Genomic DNA, 18,311 nt, shown 5'->3' on the forward strand with positions numbered 1-18,311 from the left:
AACTCACTAGTGAGCTGCGTCTAAAATTTAATTTTATTCTGTTGCTATTCTTTTTTTCACACTTGCATTTATATAGATTTAAAAATGACAATATCTTAAAAATATGTTTATTATAAATGAAGTTTAGATAAGTTTAGGTGAACTCTGCCCTACTCTAGTTCAAAGGTCAGTATTGTGCGCGTGACAAAACCAGTGCTCGTGGAGAGTAAGCTAGCGGGCGCAGCGAAGATGGGCGCTGAATGCAGTTTCTTACCCCAAAAACATGGCAGAAAAAAGAAAGAAAACGTATCCCTCCTTTTTACGACTGTGAAAGAAACCTGCGTGTGTCTCATTTGCGGGACGACCGTGGCGACGGCAAAGCGGCACAATGTGGAGAGACACTTCACTACGTGTCACAAAAGCCACCATGCTAACTACCCACCGGGAAGCACACTACAGGCAGAAAAAGCCTGTGAGCTAAAGGCAGCTTTGGGTAAGCAACAGTCTTTTTTCACGAGGCCGGCGAAAAAGTCACAAAAAGCAACCGAAGCCTCGTTTAGAGCTACACATTTTCTGATCAAGAAGAAGAAGGCATTTTCAGACGGAGAAGTTGCCAAAGAAGCAACGATGATAATTGCTAACACAGTACTTGAAGACAGAAAAATGGAACCGATCTAATCTCCACTCTCTCCGACGTCCAACTGGGGGCATCTACGATGGCTAGACGAGTGTCAGCTATGTCTGGTAACTTGGCTGATCAGCTGGACCGGGATCTGGCGAAGTGCAGGTGGATTAGCATCCAGTGCGACGAGTCCGTGGACAGCAGCAGTACAGCGCAGCTGTTGGTTTTTATCTGGATGGTGTTTGAAGATTTCTCCACAAGAGAAGAACTCCTGACACTACTGCCCTAAAAGACAACTACGAGGGGAGTTGACATTTATAACACGGTGAAGGAGTTTTTCGTGCAGAAAAAGGTACCATTGGAAAAGCTGGTAGCGGTGACTACAGACGAGGCTCCTGCTATGATCGGCCGACATACAGGTGTCATCGCTCACTGTAAAGGTGACCCAGACTTCCCAAAATTTCTGCATTACCACTGCATCATTCACCAGCAGGCGTTATGTGCAAAAGTGATCGGCTAAGGGCACGTGATGACTCCCGTTGTGAAAATCATAAACAACATCCGCTCCAAAGCAAAACAGCACAGGATTTTCAAGGTGCTATTGGAGGAGATGTCAGCTGAATATGGTGACCTGCTGCTACACACAGAAATCCAATGGCTCAGCAGAGGACGGGTTTTACTTCGTTTTTTGTCACTTTTGGGTGAAATCAAAGAGTTCATGCAGTCCAAAGGCGAAGACGTCTCACTGCTAGAGGACACAGAGTGGACACTTGACCTTGCATTTTTGACGGACATTACTGGGAAAGTAAACCACTTGATCTGCGAGCTGCAAGGCAAAGGTAAGACTGTTGTTGATATGATAAGTGCTTTAAATGTATTTAAAGCCAAGATGAACATTTTCTCTGTGGATTTACAGAGAAAATAGGTGCTGCACTTTCCCTCTGTGCAGTCGGTGCTGAAAGACAATGCTTCTGCATCTGAGACATTTGACAAAGTTGCAGAAAAGTACTGTGAAGTCATAAACAGACTTGGGCAAGAGTTTGAGAATAGGTTTTGTGACCTTGATCAGCTTGAGCCATGTGTGTCATTCATTTCCAATCCTTTCATGAATGTGGACACAACATGCTTTGCTGAGCAACTCAGTGCAACGTTCAACTTGGATGCTGGACAGGTGGAGATTGAAATCATAACATTGCAAAATGACCTCCACCTAAAAGCCTACCAGGCTGCACCAAACTTTTGGTGCCTTGTTGACACAGAGACGTACAGTGGTGTATGCACAGCAGCTATGAAGGTTGCCAGCCTGTTTGGTTCAACCTATCTCTGTGACTCAGCGTTTTCTGACATGAACTTCATCAAGAACAAACACAGAACCCGCCTCACTGATGCACATCTGAAAGACTCACTCACAGTTGCAGTGTCAAGTTACACAGCAGATTACAATACACTGGTGAACAGCATGCAACGCCAGTCTTCCCACTAACAAAGAAACAGATAGCAGATGTTGTCAGTGGCAACATGGCAGTGCCATGGCAAAGTTGAATTAAAATATTGAAGAATTGTGTTCAATTTAAAAGTGTGTTCATGACATGTAACAGTTATAATTTTGTTAAAAATGCCGCAGATTTGGTCATTAGTTCAAAATGTGACGAGATTTATTTAAAAATATGTAAGTTGATTTTTCTTTAACATTACATAATTGATAACTTTTTGAAACATGGTGCAACATAGTTCATGATTTGTTAAGAGGGTTTGTCAGTGACTAGTGAAAATGGGACATTTTTCCTATGAAATGTAGTGATGTAAGTGATCATCTGAAAATGTAACCATTACTGAGATTAATAGAGATAAAGTGCTGAATATTGATATCTGTTTCCCACCTTGTTGTCATTGTTGATAATTATTGTGAGAAATCATTAACGTGATCAGTGTCTTCACATAGATGAGTATCATTAATCATTATTAATAATGTATAACTAAAGGCAAACTGAGCAAATTTGTTATTTCAGAAGAGCGTATCAAACCGGTAGCCCTTCATATGACTCAGTACCCATGAAGTGGCTCTCAGTTTCAGAAAGGTTGGTGACCCCTGCTCTAGAGCGTCTATTGTGGAACGTCCTTTTCGAAATCCATTCTGAAAATGACTCATTAATCCTATGTGTTCCAGAACATGTGATAGCCTCCGGACAATTATCCTCTCCATCCATTTACAAACATGGGACGTCAACGCTATGGGCCTATAGCTTCCAGGATTAGCAGGATCCTTCCCTGGCTTAGTGAAAGGTAATATTACTGCCCTTTCCAACAACTAGGTATAACGCCCTCTCTCCAGATCTTGTTAAATAGTCTTAGCACTAGTTGCAGTGTCTCCACTGGTAGCTGCCGAAACATTGCGTAACACAGCTGGCCTTGTCCTGGCGCTGTATAACCAGTAGCTTGCACGGCTGTTTTTAATTCAGACATTGTCATTTCTACATCAAGCGTTGACATTTCCTCTCTTTTCCCTGACATGTTCATTTTCTCTGAGTGTCTTTCTGCTGCCTGTGACTATCATCAAGGTGCTCACCACTATGGACGGCAGCAAATGCCCTGCCTAACCCATCTGCCTTTTCTCTATCTGACACTGCCAGTCCCTCTCCATCCACCAATGCTGAGATTTTGACCGATTTTCTTTCCCCATTCATTTGTTTAAACATAGACCAGACATCCCCGAACTTTACTCCCCTGCCAATGAACAGAATTCTCTCCATGTCCTCTTTTTTGTGGATTTAACTCTTCTACGAGCCACCGCCCTTTTCCTTTGGTACTCTATGAGATTCTCTTGTGACATATTTTTCCTCCAGGCTCAGAAGGCCTTGCTTCGCTCTTTAACAGCTTTGCTGCAATCCTCATCCCACCAAGGTTTTGACAAGGAAGAGGAACGTGCGGATTAAAGAAAAAAAGACAGATTATCTGTTTTTGCTGCATCAATTTACATCATTAATTGTTGAATGGACTACCTGCTGAAACCTCCCTGCCTGGCTCACGACACAGACTGCGGAAAGTTACCAGCAAACTAACTAACCGCTGAGTTAACAGCTGGTCATACCGACAGCCGGCCGGCAAACAGCTGATCTGAATCAACAATATCTGGCTATATGGGACCAAAGAAGGCCCAGACGGTTGAGGAAAACATCGACATTTAAAAGTCGCTCGACTTTCTTGCAGAAGAAATCTCTGCTGTCAGGCTGCAGCAGAAAAGTATTCTGGAGTTGGTCGAGGAGGTTAAAACGCTCCGCATCCAGAATGCAGAAAAGGATAAGCGGCTCGCCTTTTTGGAGAGCAGGGTGGCAGACCTGGAACAGTACACCCGTATGAATGATCGTCACAGGGCTCCAAGTAAAACCCTGCACATACGCTCGGGCAGTGAGCGGCACCAGTTGGGGGGAGCCTGACGAGCTGGACGTCAGATCCACGGAGGAACAGTTGCTGCTTTCCTGGAGTCCAAAGGGATCCAACTGGACTGCAATAACATCGAGGCGTGTCACCCTCGGCCCAGGAAAAGTGCCACCCACGAATCGGCTATTATTCTCCGATCTGTTAATAGGAAGCACAAGTTGGCACGACTAAAACAGGGGAGAAAACTAAATGGAACAAATGTTTTCAATGAACACCTGGACGAACAACTGTAAAATATTTATGAAGCTGAACGGGCCACAAGACAAAGTGCTGGTTATCAGGAGGATGGAGGAGCTGGAAACATATGAATGACCAACATGAACGGGACTATTAGGTTAACAACCATCCATACACGACCATGACACACACCGACAGAACTCATTCAACTTCATCTGGAAGTAATATTAAGCACTTAACTGAGAGGATAAATGATCACGATTATCTGGCACTGAGAACTTTTGAATTCACTGAACACAATTCACAGGATTTGGAACAGATTGTAGACCCTGATAATAATTTTTTCCATAGCACTAACAACAATTGCACTTACTACAGTGAAGAACAATACAATCAGAACATTAAAGCAAAGGACAATCCATCAATTATCCATTTCAACAGCAGAAGCCTCTATGCCAACTTCAATAGCATTAAGGAATATTTACAGACATTTTCACAGCCATTTAGCATAATTTCAATAACAGAAACCTGGATCAATACTGAAAAAGGGATGGACTTTGAGCTGGAGGGTTATGAGTTAAGGAATATAAATAGGAAAAACAAAGGTGGAGGAGGAGTTGTCATATATGTGGATAAAAACCTGAACTACAAAGTACTGGAAAGTATGACAACTGTGGCTGACAACCTATTAGAATGTCTGACCATTGAAATATGTAAAGAAAAGAATAAGAATATTATAGTTAGCTGCATATACAGGACACCAGGTACAAATATTGACATTTTCAGAGGATGGATAGAGGGTATGTTTTCAAAAAAAAGCAACAAAGTTGTTTTCATATGTGGGGATTTCAACATTGACATATTAAATCCATATAAGCCTAAAACAACAGATGAATTTATCAATACAATAATATATATATATATATATATGATAATAATACAGTTTGAGTCTTTTTCCAACAATCACCAGACCCACCAGAATCACATTCAATTGTGCCACTTTGATTGACAACATATGCACTAATGACATCGAAGACAAAACAATAAGTGGTATTCTAATTAATGACATCAGTGACCATCTACCAGTTTTTATTATCTATGATTATAATTACAGGAACAAAAAGACAAACAAATAGAGTACAGAAGAATGAGGTCAGGGGAATCAAGGGACGCATACAGGAATGAGTTACTGGCACAGAATTGGGAGGCAATATATCAAGAAAACAATGTGGACAATGCATATGAAATTTTTTTGAGGGTATTTAAACAATTATTTGACAAATGCTGTCCAATTAAAGAATATACAAGGAAACTGAAATATAGCAACTGTCCATGGATCACAAAGGGATTGCAAAACGCCTGCAAAAAGAAAAATACACTATACAGAGAATTCAGAAGACTGAGAACCAAAGAGGCTGAAAATAAATATAAAAGATATAAAAATAAGTTAACTAATATTATAAGGACAAGCAAGAAAGATTATTATGGGAAAATATTAGACAATAACAAAACAATATTAAAGGAATATGGGATATATTAAACAGTATTATAAGAAATGGTTATAAACAAACAGAATATCCAGAGTATTGTATTGATAAGGATAATGTAATTTGTAATAGAAGTGATATGGCTGACAATCTAAATACATTTTTTGTAAACATAGGACCCGACCTTGCAGAAAGAATCTCTGATCCAGGGACAGTTGGAAAAAACATGGATAGATTGATAGAACGAAATCCCAACTCAATGTTTCTCAAAGCAGTGGAAGAGAAAGAAATACTGGACATTGTTAAAAAATGTAAAAACAAAAAGTCAGCTGATTCTAATGACATTGATATGACAATAGTGAAAGAGGTCATTGAAGGGATTTCAAAACCATTAACATACATCTGTAATTGATCATTTCAAACTGGTTCATTTCCAAACAAAATGAAAATAGCCAAAGTCATTCCGCTGTACAAAACTGGGAACAAACATCATTTCACCAACTACAGACCTGTCTCCTTACTTCCACAATTTTCCAAAATATTAGAAAACCTCTTCAATAATAGACTGCATACCTTCATAGCAAAACACAACCTACTCTCTGACAGTCAATATGGTTTCAGACCAAACAGGTCAACATCACTGGCAATAATAGAAGCAATTGAAGAAATCACAAATGCTATTGAGCAAAAGAAATATGCAGTTGGAATTTTTATTGATATCAAGAAAGCCTTTGATACAATCAATCATGACATATTACTAAAAAAGCTGGAAAGATTCGGCATCAGAGGTATTGTGTCAGACTGGATTAAAAGCTATCTACAGAAGAGACAGCAGTTTGTTGTGCTGGGTGATGCTTGTTCTTCATGTTTGGATATTGTTTGTGGTGTCCCCCAGGGGTCAGTGTTGGGCCCCAAACTATTTATTTTGTATATGAATTATATTTGTAGGGTGTCACAGGTATTGACGTTGGTATTATTTGCTGATGATACAAACATTTTCTGTTCTGGGGAGAATTTAAAAGAAATACTGGAGGAAGTCACTAAAGAAATGAGTAAATTGAAAATATGGTTTGACAGAAACAAATTATCATTAAACTTAAATAAAACAAAATGAATGTTATTTGGGAATTGCAGAATTAACAACAAATACAGATAGGTGGGGTGCAGATTGAAAGGGTTCATGACAATACATTCCTTGGTGTGATGATAGATGAGAAAATTAGTTGGAAACCACACATCAAATATGTAAAGGACCTCAATACACAGTGCGGTATGTGTTTAATTCATGTGTTCATAATATGTAATTCATGGTTTTATTTTGATATTTGTGGTTTTATTTTGATATATTTCCTGTTATACCGGAAGTGAAGTGAAGCGGCGCAGCAGTGTAAACATAGACAAGGAGACAAGGAGAAATCGGGAGAGTAACGGGAGAGATAAAGTGATACACAAGTAAGATAAACTTATGAAAGTGTAAAGATAAATGAAACAGAATTAAGGACGAACGGGGAGAGAAAGAAAGGAGTTTAGCGCCAATCGAGAGGGCAACAAGGTAACTATTTCATTTGTAATTGGTAAATTTGAGTTTAAAATAGTATCTTCCTGGTGCTAACAGTAATGTATTGTCTTCCTTTCTGTTTGTTTAATTTCTGTTACGTTGGTCCATGTATGTTGTTAAGAAGATTGTCGCAAATGAACAGCATTAGACCATCAGTCCAGGCTTGCTTAATTCGGCTGGAAGCTACAAAACATGTTCAAAGTAAACTATCAAGAAGCATTTCAGTTCTAAACAAAGCAAAACAGGTTCTGGATCATAAATCACTACGCATCCTGTACTGTTCCATTGTCTTACCATATTTCAATTACTGTGTAGAGATCTGGGGCAATAATGACATGAGTTCAATCAATTCACTAACTATTCCACAAAAACGGGCAATACGGGTCATTCATAATGTCGGCTATCAGGATCATACTCACTCACTCTTCATACAGACAAAATTATTAACATTTACAGACATAGTGAAATTCCAAACAGCACAAATCATGTACAAAGCTAGTAATAACTTTCTGCCACAAAATATACAAAAGTTGTTTAAGAATCGAGAAGGGGGATATCAATTAAGAGGAAAATACAACTTCAAAATGAACAAAATCCGTACAAATAGAAAAAGATGTTGCATTTCATTCTGTGGGGTGAGACTGTGGAACAGTGTAGGTGAGGAGATCAAGCAATGTCCACACATGCAACAGTTTAAAACAAAATATAAAGAAAATGTTTTCACGGGATACAGGGATGAAGTGGGGGTGTGACAGTCACTAGGTGTGCACAGGATACTGTTATTATTATTTCTTTAATTAATGTTTTTATACTTATTTATGTTCATTATTAGTTGGTTCTTTTCTTTGATGTTGTGTTTTGTTATTGTTAGGTCCTTTTGTCTCAGTCTTTTTCTATAAATGTAGATGATATATGGTGTATATTTAGTATAAATCATGTTCATTATTACTATTACTATTATTATTATGATTGTTATTAATAGTAGTATTTCTAAGGAAGGATAGATTTATAGATGTATAAATCATCGTGCAGGGAGAAGGGGTGGGATTACATAAGTTTCCACTTCTTCCCACTCCTTTTTGAACAAACTTTTCATTGTCTGTGTTGTTGTTGTTTTCTTTTCTTTCTTGTTTTGGCACCACCTTCTTCCTACCTTGTGTTGTTCTTTTTGGTAACTCAAATGTGTGCTCCGTAACTTGATTTGTACATTCCTTTATATTTCCTTCTGATGTTACTAAGTGAGCTGACTCCTCACAGCTTGTCCTAAATGTCACCCAGTCAGCCTGACCAAAGCACCATCTGGTAAATGTACTCCCTTCTTGTATACACACGTTAGTATTTACTATCGTGAGAACTGGGAAATGATGACTTCCTATAGTAGACTCGCTCTTCACACGCCATTCGCATACATTCACCAGACTATCTGACACCAGTGTAAGATCCAAGTATGACACCTTTCTCCTGTTTACATCTACTCTCGTGTCATGCCCATCATTAGGCACACCAGTGATCTTTCATCCAATATTTCTTCCACTATATTCCCATTACTGTCTGTGTGATTGCTGCCCCCTAAGCTACTATGTGCATTAAAGTCCCCACACCATATTTCTTTCCCGTCCCTGCCATGCCTTTAAACATGTCAACAGTCGGATTATAAAAACTGATTAACTTAATATTACCTTCTTTCCTTGGACTACAAATTTCAACTATTACACATTCAATCTCTTCAGGGGAGGGAGCCTCCCTATAGGACAGCCATCTTTGATAAAAGTGACACATCCTCCACCATTCTGATCGTTAGGTCTGTCGTGTCTTATAGCACTGAACCCTGGGATCACAAAGTCTAAATGAGGTCGTAACCAAGTTTCTTGCACACATACTACATCTGGAACTACATCTAATTCACAAATATACTTTTTAAGCTCTTGTCCATTTGCTATGAGGCTCCTTGCATTCCATTGTAGTATGTGAAGCAGCATTATTCAAAAGTTAGCCTTCAACATCATTTCCTTCAGCTTCATTTGCTGCCAGCAGAGCATGTATCTGACCTGCTTTTACATCTGTGATATCTAGGAATCTTTGTGCTGCCTCCACGATGGCTTTGATTTGATCCCTTTTCTTTTTCCTCTGTGATGTGACACTGATAGTGTGGCACATGAAGGCCACAAAGTTCACTTTATTTACAAGTAGTTTGTCATGTCTCGTCATTTATGTTAAGTTCACACCTTTCAGTTCAGTCCTGTCTTTTGTGTTTCCCGTCCTGTTTTATTTTGTAGTAATGTCTCTCCTCTCGTTTCAGAAAGCTTCACTTCCTGTCCTGATGTGTTTCCCGCCTTTGTGATTGTCGTCCCCGCCCTCATTGTTTCCACCTGTGTCCCATTACCTGGTGTGTGTATATATAGTCTGTGTCTCCCTTTGTCCTGTGCCTGTTCGTCTTGTCATGTCAGGAGATTTCAGATCAGTCAGGTTGTTATTCAGGATTTTTTTTAAAAGACCAGTTTATCTTTGAGGTTTCTAGTTAGTCTTCCTTTACTGATTCTTCCAGCCTTGCTGTGATTTTGTTTTGTTACTTTTGCTTTTGATGCCAGTTCTATACTGTGATTTTTGGTTAATATTTGGTGCAGTGTGTGTCTGGTCCCACACATGAACAAGGACACACATTGGACCTTGTCTGTATGTAATTTGGAGATCTGTGACAATGTGATTTCTGATCATATGCCTGCATTGTTTGAAGTTGCGTTTTCCTGTGCGGAGGTTAAATCTGGCGCCCCTGTTCAGAAACGTCGGGTTCTTAACTCTTGCACTGCTGGTCAGTTCTCTGTGGCTTTTGATCAGCTCTGTGCCCGCCCTGCCTCTGTTAACACAGAGGAGCTCAGCTCCTGGTTCAATTCCTCCTGCCGAACCATACTGGACTCTGTAGCTCCAATAAAAACTGTGCAGCCCAAAGCTAAACCTGAGCCCTGGTTTAATGAGGGAACTCTTGTGGCTAGGAGGGAGTGCCGCAAGGCTGAGCGAAGGTGGAAGAAGGACAGGCTGCAGGTTTCCTTACAAATCCTAAAAGACTGCTGGCACTGCTACCAGAACACCGTTAAGGAGACCAAAAGACAATACCTGACAAATATTGTTGAGTCCAATCGTCACAACCCGCGAGTGTTATTCAAGACCATTGACTCTGTTCTTAATGCCCCACAGCCTGTCAGTGTGGAGGCATCTATTGAAATGTGCAATAGCTTCCTCCACTTCTTTCTTGATAAGGTTGCTACTGCTAGGGCTCTCACCTCAGCTCCTGCATTGGACCCCTAGGACTCTGTCCTTTGCTCTGTAGCTCTTGAAAAGTTTGAGCCCGTGTCGTTCTTAGAAGATCTGGTTGACCATATTAAGCCTTGGGGTTCCCCCTGTGACGCTGTCTCTCCTCGTCTTCTTAAAGAGGTTTTTCCTAGTATAGGGCAGTCAGTCCTAGGTATCATTAACAGCAGTCTGTCTTCTGGTGTTGTCCCCTTAAGTTTTAAACATGCAGTGGTGCAGCCACTACTTAAGAAACCTGGCCTTGATCGCAGCGTGCTGGCCAATTTTAGACCCATCTCCAAGCTGCCGTTTATCTCAAACATTTTGGAGAAAGTTGTTCATGCTCAGTTAAAATTGTTTCTAGATGAGCATGATGTCCTGGAGGTCTTTCAATCTGGCTTTAAAACTCTGCATAGCACCGAGTCAGCTCTATTACGAGTTTTTAATGACATCCTTCAGGCTAATGACTCTGGTGACCACGTAATCCTTGTTCTGTTGGACCTAACTGCAGCTTTTGACACTGTGGACCACAACACCTTAGTGGCTCGGTTACACCACCTAGTGGGTATTTGTGGTACTGCTCTAGAGTGGTTGAAATCTTATCTGGCTGACAGGCGCATGAGTGTAAGCCTGGGAAATTTGGAGTCCAGCGTTGCTCCACTGTTGTATGGGGTTCCACAGGGGTCCATTTTAGGGCCCCTGCTTTTCTCTCTGTATTTACTGCCTCTGGGATCCATCCTGAGAAAGCATGGCATCTCTTTTCATTGTTATGCGGACGACAGTCAGATATATGTGCCGCTGAAAAAGAAAAATGCTTTCTCCCTCACACAACTTTTGTCATGTCCTGAAGACATCAAATCCTGGATGGCCTTGAACTTTTTAAAGCCCCTGGAAACTCAGATTGAAATAGCAAAAATGCATATATGATATCAGTTGTGAGTGTGTCATAAAGCATCCACAAAAATCTGAGTGAAAATAAACGTTCAGAACCACGAGAAAATCTTCTTGAAAAACAGCTCGTTTGGCTGTGCAGACAATTTCTCAGGACTGTGTAGGCGTGGCAGCTCCCGTGTTGATTGACACCTGCCGGGGTCCGCCTGTCCGAGTTCTCATGGCAACTGTCAACACAACAATGGCGCATGGGAAAGCAGTGTTTCCTCTAGGATTTTTTTCAGCAGCAGGGTAGAGGGTGTTGTACCACCCAGGTATGTGCGCATGTGCACATCATATCAAAACTATTGCTGTCAGGTGATTAAAAAAATGAATCTAATTATTTACAGGCTTTATAATCAATTGATTTCAATGAATCTCATATATCAATGATTTCTGTGAGAAGCACATCACATGTAGACTTACCCTCTTTATCGATGGTTCTTTCTTACTTCCACACTTTAATTGTACTTTCTTCTTCACCTCATTAAGTTTTAATTCACAAACTACTTTAACCTGATCACTTTGCTTCAGTCCCCCAGCACACCTGCACCTGTGCTCTCTGCACCGCTGCTGGCCCCGCCCCCTCTTTCTGTCTGTCTCTCTGTCTGCTGTGTTGACTGTCTTCCTCAGCAGTCTGTTTAATTAAGTCACAAAAGTTACATATTTTCTCTTTCGCAATTCAGTCCTCACGTGAGTCGCGTGTGCACGAGGGACGTTATTAATGACGTAGCGATCTAAACGATCGATCAATTGTTACCAAATGACATCTCCTTTTATAAGCTTTACAAACCGCGACAATCAATCAGTAGGGACGTACGGAGTTAGACAGACAATATCTCCTCATTTCAGTATAATATCGTGCAGCTTGCTGGAGGGAGATCGCCAGGGGGCTGAAAGCTTGATACTGAGCGCACAGCTGATATGGGCACGTGGATTGTTTACACTGCGTATTAGAACTGCGTATGTATGCCGATGTCAGCGATGCGGAGCGGACCCTCTTTTGCCGTTAGAAGTAAACTGGTTCCGCTGTTGTTTATGTGGTTGCCAAGACTTCACGAGTTCACTGTTTCAGGGCTCTTCCTCAATGAGAGGCGGTTGGACGATCGTTGATTTGCAGCGAAAATCTCCAAAGAGTCGTTCAATTACAACTTCTGAAGCAGCGGCTGCAACAATTCATTAAATGTATGTGGCGGAAACACTGCTGCTTCTCCAAGTCCGCCGCATTTAGAAAATAAAAGAATGACACGTTGTCATCTCAGATGGTGGATGTGCACCCGGGGACAGCACACACAGGCATGATGGGGAAAAAAGGCGAGCGTTAGGTAGGTAACTGCAACAGGTATGTGCAGAGATGTTCAAGGTGTGTGGACACGAGTTAGCGCAGACTCAGAGAGAGGGATTGATCGCGAGCCCAGAAGTGTTATTTGCACCTGTGAGGGCGGGGCAACTGCTGTTGATTATTTCATGATTGGTTCGAGAACATTTATGACGACATAAATATCTTCACTGACCACGCCCAATTTAACCCCCGCGTCAGGGAAGTTAACAAAGTAAGAATGGCAATAACTCCAGTTTGGATTAAAAGTAATTTCTAAACCTTTTAACATGCTTACAAGTATGTACACAAGACTTTAAATTGCATAGTGAGAAGGATTTTGTGGATTTGGGTTTCCAGGGGCTTTAAATTTGAAAGAGGAAAAAACAGAAGTGATGGTGTTTGGCCCCAGTGGCTCTTGTGAACCCCCGCCCGTTGACTTGGGCCCTTTGGCAAGCTATGTGAAGCCAACAGTCACAACTCGGGTTTTAAGATGGACAGTGATTTTAAATTGGATCGGCAAATTAGTGCTGTAGTGAAGTCCAGCTTTTTTCAGATTAGGCAGCTGGCAAAGGTGAAGCCTTTCCTTGCACAAAAGCACTTTGAGACAGTGATCCACGCCTTTATAACATCTCGGCTGGATTACTGCACTTTACTTTATTTTGGAGTCAGCCAATCCTCCCTCGCACGTCTCCAGCTGGTGCAAAATCCAGCCGCTCGCCTGCTAACTGGAGCACGTAAGAGGGAGCACATAACCCCCATCCTGGCCTCCCTCCACTGGCTGCCTGTGCACTTTAGAGTCCATTTTAAGAGACTTTTATTTGTTTTTAAGTCTTTAAATGGTCTCGCCCCGCCTTACCTCTCTGAGCTCCTCCAGCCCTATACTCCTGCTCGGTGCCTCAGGTCAGCTGACCTGCTGCTCCTGGAGGTACCGAGGTCAAAACGGAAGCTCAGAGGGGACAGAGCTTTTTCTGTTGCTGCTCCTAAATTATGGAATGAGCTACTATTGCACATCAGACAAGCCTCCTCACTGTCCATTTTTAAAACTCGTCTTAAAACCCGTTTTTACTCCCTGGCTTTCAACCCCGCAGGAGACTCTGCTCTTGTTTTATTGTTTTCTGGTCTGTTTTTATTTATTGTTTTATTGTTTTTGATTGTTTTAAAAACAGTGAAACAACTATTTTAGTGTTATTCTTGTTTTATTTCATATTATTTATTCTATTGCTTGTAACTGTTTTACTTTTGTCTATTTGTGTACAGCACTTTGTTTTCAGCTGTGGTTGTTTTTAAAGTGCTATATAAATAAAGTTGAGTTGAGTTGAGTTGAGTTAATACTTTGGCTTGTTCTTTACTCGAATGAAGAGTCTTTCTGGTTGAACTTTTGAGTCGTGCCTGGGTCCTTTACTTGGTTCTCGTCATAGTTTGTCATTACCCACTTTACATTAGTGGGCACAAGCATTCTGGACCGTAACACGGGTTCGGGCCTCATTTGCTGATGTGCTGTCACTTTGTTCTGCATTTCTCTGGGCCATGCCACTATGATTCCTCTTGTTTCTGATCCCCTTACTGTCTTTAGAGCTTCTGCATATGAAACTTTGTTCATTATCTTAACTCTCTGGCTCCTTTCAGTACTTCACAGCCTCTGAACGCAGCACTGTGCTCTCCTCCACAGTTACAGCATTTCATCTTTGCATCTTTTTCACATTTTCCATATCCATGTTGACCTCCACATCTCGCACACCTTAACTTTCCTTTACACTGTTGTGCTGTGTGCCCTTTTCTTTGGCAAGCATAACACCTGAGTGGTTTGGGAATGTATTCCCTCACGCTGTAGTTGGTGTAGCCCGTTTGCACAGATTTAGAACGAGTCTTTTCAAACCGAATCATTACAGAGAGTGTTTCTTTCAATGAGCCATCCCTTTTACTCGTAATTCTTGTGGCATCGGTTACTATTCCTCCTCCAATCTCATTTTAACAACATTCTGAGTATCTATAGTAGAGAGCAGGCTATGAACGCTTCTAATCAGAGAGATAACAACTAAAGCCAACAAAATAATGGCCAACTGTCTGTGTGATTACTTTCTTTCTGCTCAGGCTCACAGCTCCTTCTCTCTCTGCACAATGAATGAGTGAAGTTTGCTGCACTTCATTAATGATTTAAATCCTAAAAGGGAAAAACTAAATTATTAATTGATTAACTCAGAAAAAATACCTTCTTGCATGAAGCTCACATTCTGTGAAGATTGAATCTGTCATTATTCCCACGGTCATTTTCTGACTGAGTAGTTTAATGTAACACAAACACAAATCACAGAACAGAATTCTGTTGACTGCTTTATCACTTGAAATAAATCAATAATGAATCAATAAACAGTCTTTCCATAGTAGTAGACTTCACACACAAACATTCTATCATCCAAACATATATAACCAGAGATTTCAGCACAAGAAGAGGATTCATTTCATGTTTAATTTCTGCAAAGGAACGTTTGTGTTTGAAAATCACTTTTTAGTTTTGAGTTGATCCACCATGGACACACACCTCGTTCAATACTCTGCAAGACCTAGAAACACTTTTTAAACACATTTTTAAAATCTAAATCTAGTTTCTTTCTGACAAATTTAGGGCACCTTTAAATCTCTATCATTTGGCCAAGTGAAGTAGTCGTAATATTTATTTGATTTCTTCTTCTTCCTGTTTTGTTTTCTTGGTTTTGTTTCCTCATCGTAGTCTGGATGCATCGAGGCCTTCATGCCTGGGCCTGTTATGTTCCCCAACCACAGGTCACTGTGAGTTCCTCCTTTCATCAGATAGATAGAAAGCTAAAGTTAGCTTGTTGGTGTGATATGTAGTGATATCATTTAATGCTGAGTGGCTTTACTTGATGTACAAACTGTAGCCCTGTCACATATTCCCCAGTCAAATACAGAGCTTCTATAAAGTCACCAGCAGAGGTCCACATCCTCTCCATGAAGTTACACTGACATGGTTTTAAATGCTAATTAAAGTTATAGTTGATTTAAATATAACTTACACCTCACACAACAAAACAATAAAACTACATTTCCCAAACACACTCCTGTCTTCTGTTGATTTGACTGACACCATGGCCTCTCCTGTAAAGTGTTAACTAATGACACCACACACACACCAACATGATCACTGCCTTTATTACACGTCATCACTGTGACTTGAATTATTCCAGAGTTGTTGTGATTTCTTCACACAGCAAACAATCAGTTCTATAAATTCATCACACACAAGCTGTCTACATGCTGTTTAAAAAGCCCCCAAAGCAAACTGTTCATAATGACATGTTCAAATGTCATTTTTTACACTCGGAGCAGAAGAAATAAAAACTCCATTCACCTTCATTGATTTGAGAAGACGACAGATTTGTGAAAACCTCGGCACATGAAACAAAGTATCTGAGAACCTGATTACAAAAGAGAGAGAGAAAATACACGTCTGTCATCTGAACTGAGCCAAGTTTCATCTGTTTATCATGTGAGCTGTAAAAATGTGACTTTATGTAAAGATAAGAACAACATGTGAGCAGTTCATCACCTGACTCCATCATCATCATCGTCTCTGCCTTTACTGTCCCACTGTTACAGAGACCTTCACTGGTGAGATCTTCAGAGGACGTGAATTTTCAGTATAAATGAATGGAAACAGCTTGTCAGTGAAAGTGTGTGTGAAGGTGTGTATGTGTGTGTTAGTGTCAGGATCAGAGAATGACAGCTTTCCTCTGTCCCAGTCCAGATGCACTCTGATCCTCTGAGGCCGTCCTCTCACTGACAGAGCAATGTGTTCACGTGACGGGGTGAATGCTCTGTATTTATCATCATAAAACACTATTCTCCATAATCCAGAGTCAATGTCTTCCTTCCTGTCTGCAGACTCCTCACACACAGCCACTTCCCACCACGTGTTCTCTCCAACCTCGACGTCCCAGCTGTGAGTCCCTGAGTTGAAGCCCTCAGAGCCCAGGACACAGCAGGAATAATCAATCCTCTCTGGATTATCAGGAAGCTGCTGCTCCTCTCCTTCTCTCACACTGGTCAGATCTTCAGACAGGATGAGTTCTGAACCAGCAGTGTTTGGGTCCAGAATCACAGGAGTGTAGGAGACCATGTCCTTCATCTTGTTCCAGATGTTGAAGCTCAGGTTGCCCAGGTGTTTGGCCACATCTATCAGAGCTCCTGAAGGCTGCTGTGGATCCTCCAGCAGGGGGCGCTGCTGGACTCTTTGCACTGCAGCCTTGTAGTTGAGCAGGAATGAGACGTCTGCAGCTCTCAGCTCCTCCTCTGTGGCTCTGACTGTGTCTGAAAGAGCTGCTATCTCTCTGCTCACAGCCTCCATCTCCTCCTTCATCCTCTGACTCTTCTGCTCCTCTTCCTCCCTCAGTGCAGAGATTCTGGCCTCCTCTTCCTCCTCTAGAAACTGGTGAAGCTTCTTAAACTGCTCCTTTATCTGCCTCTCTGTGTTTGCAGCCTGGGCCTTGATGTGTTTTCCTGTTTCATCACGGTCTTGTTTGACTTTTTTAAAGCGCTCCAGTTTCTCCTCTAAGGGCTTCAGGGATTTCTGGAGTTGTTCCCTGAGATCTTGAGCAGCTTCATCGATGGGTCTGAATGTGTGGTTGGAGTGTTTTTTAGAGTCTCTGCAGACGACACACGCTGGCTGCTGATGATCCAGACAGAAGAGTCTGAGTTTCTCAGAGTGCAGACTGCAGAGAGCCTCAGAGTCTGATGAAGCTCTCTGATCTCTCTGCAGTAAGAAGGCCTCACACAGGTTCTTTAACACCAAGTTACAAGGAGGTTCATACATTGAAGGTCTCTTACACATGGGACACTCCTGGGTGTGTTTCTCCGTCCACCAGCTCTGCAGACAGGCTTTACAGAAGCTGTGGCTACATGACAGGACGACAGGATGTTTGAAGATGTCATGGCAGACAGAACAGCACAGATCCTCCTCTGAACAAGAAGCCATTTTCCTCTGAGTGAAGCTAAACTCACGACAGGCAGACAGCTCACACAGGTCAGACTGCTGAGGCTCCACTCCCTCCTGCACAGAGTTTCTCTAACTTACTTTCACTTTGACTCGTGTGTTTTCTAAAGCTCCGTACAGTGTGCAGTCAGTAACTGGTTGAAGTGGCAGTATTCCAGTATTCCCAGTATTCCCTCCTGAAGCTGTCCTCTCTCTGTGGAAGTCGTCTCTTTTATTTCTCACAGTGAAAGTTATCTTCTGTCTGTGTGTGTGTGTGTGCGCGCCTGTTTCCTGGTGTGTCTGTGTTGAGTCATAAACAGGGAGGAGCTTTGTCGGCCTGTTTCTGGTTTTAAAGTCACAGTGGAGCAGAGACGATAAAGTTGGAGCCTTAAAGACAGAGTGTTAGTACTGGGTGTTACAGCAGCTCTGTTTTCTACCTTTGTTTACATGGAGGAATGTTGGTTCTTCAACACAGACATGAAATCACCCAAAGCTCAGGTTTTACAGAGTCTAACTCATTTACTGCC

At 41.4% G+C, this 18,311-nt stretch overlaps 1 protein-coding gene across 1 annotated transcript; it reads right to left on the minus strand.

Annotated features, from left to right (window-relative positions):
* Positions 1-15,889: 15,889 nt before the first annotated feature.
* LOC138598058 (E3 ubiquitin-protein ligase TRIM39-like) lies at positions 15,890-18,049 on the minus strand. Its single transcript, XM_069669735.1, has one exon. It carries the CDS (start codon positions 17,785-17,787, stop codon positions 16,393-16,395), a length of 1,395 nt encoding a protein of 464 aa, XP_069525836.1. The 5' UTR covers positions 17,788-18,049; the 3' UTR covers positions 15,890-16,392.
* Between the last annotated feature and the right edge of the window lie 262 nt (positions 18,050-18,311).

The sequence above is a fragment of the Semicossyphus pulcher genome, unplaced genomic scaffold (genome assembly GCF_022749685.1).
Source record: "Semicossyphus pulcher isolate SPU_LCO1_2020_fin unplaced genomic scaffold, fSemPul1.0.p SCAF_2, whole genome shotgun sequence".
Lineage (NCBI taxonomy): Eukaryota > Metazoa > Chordata > Actinopteri > Labriformes > Labridae > Semicossyphus > Semicossyphus pulcher.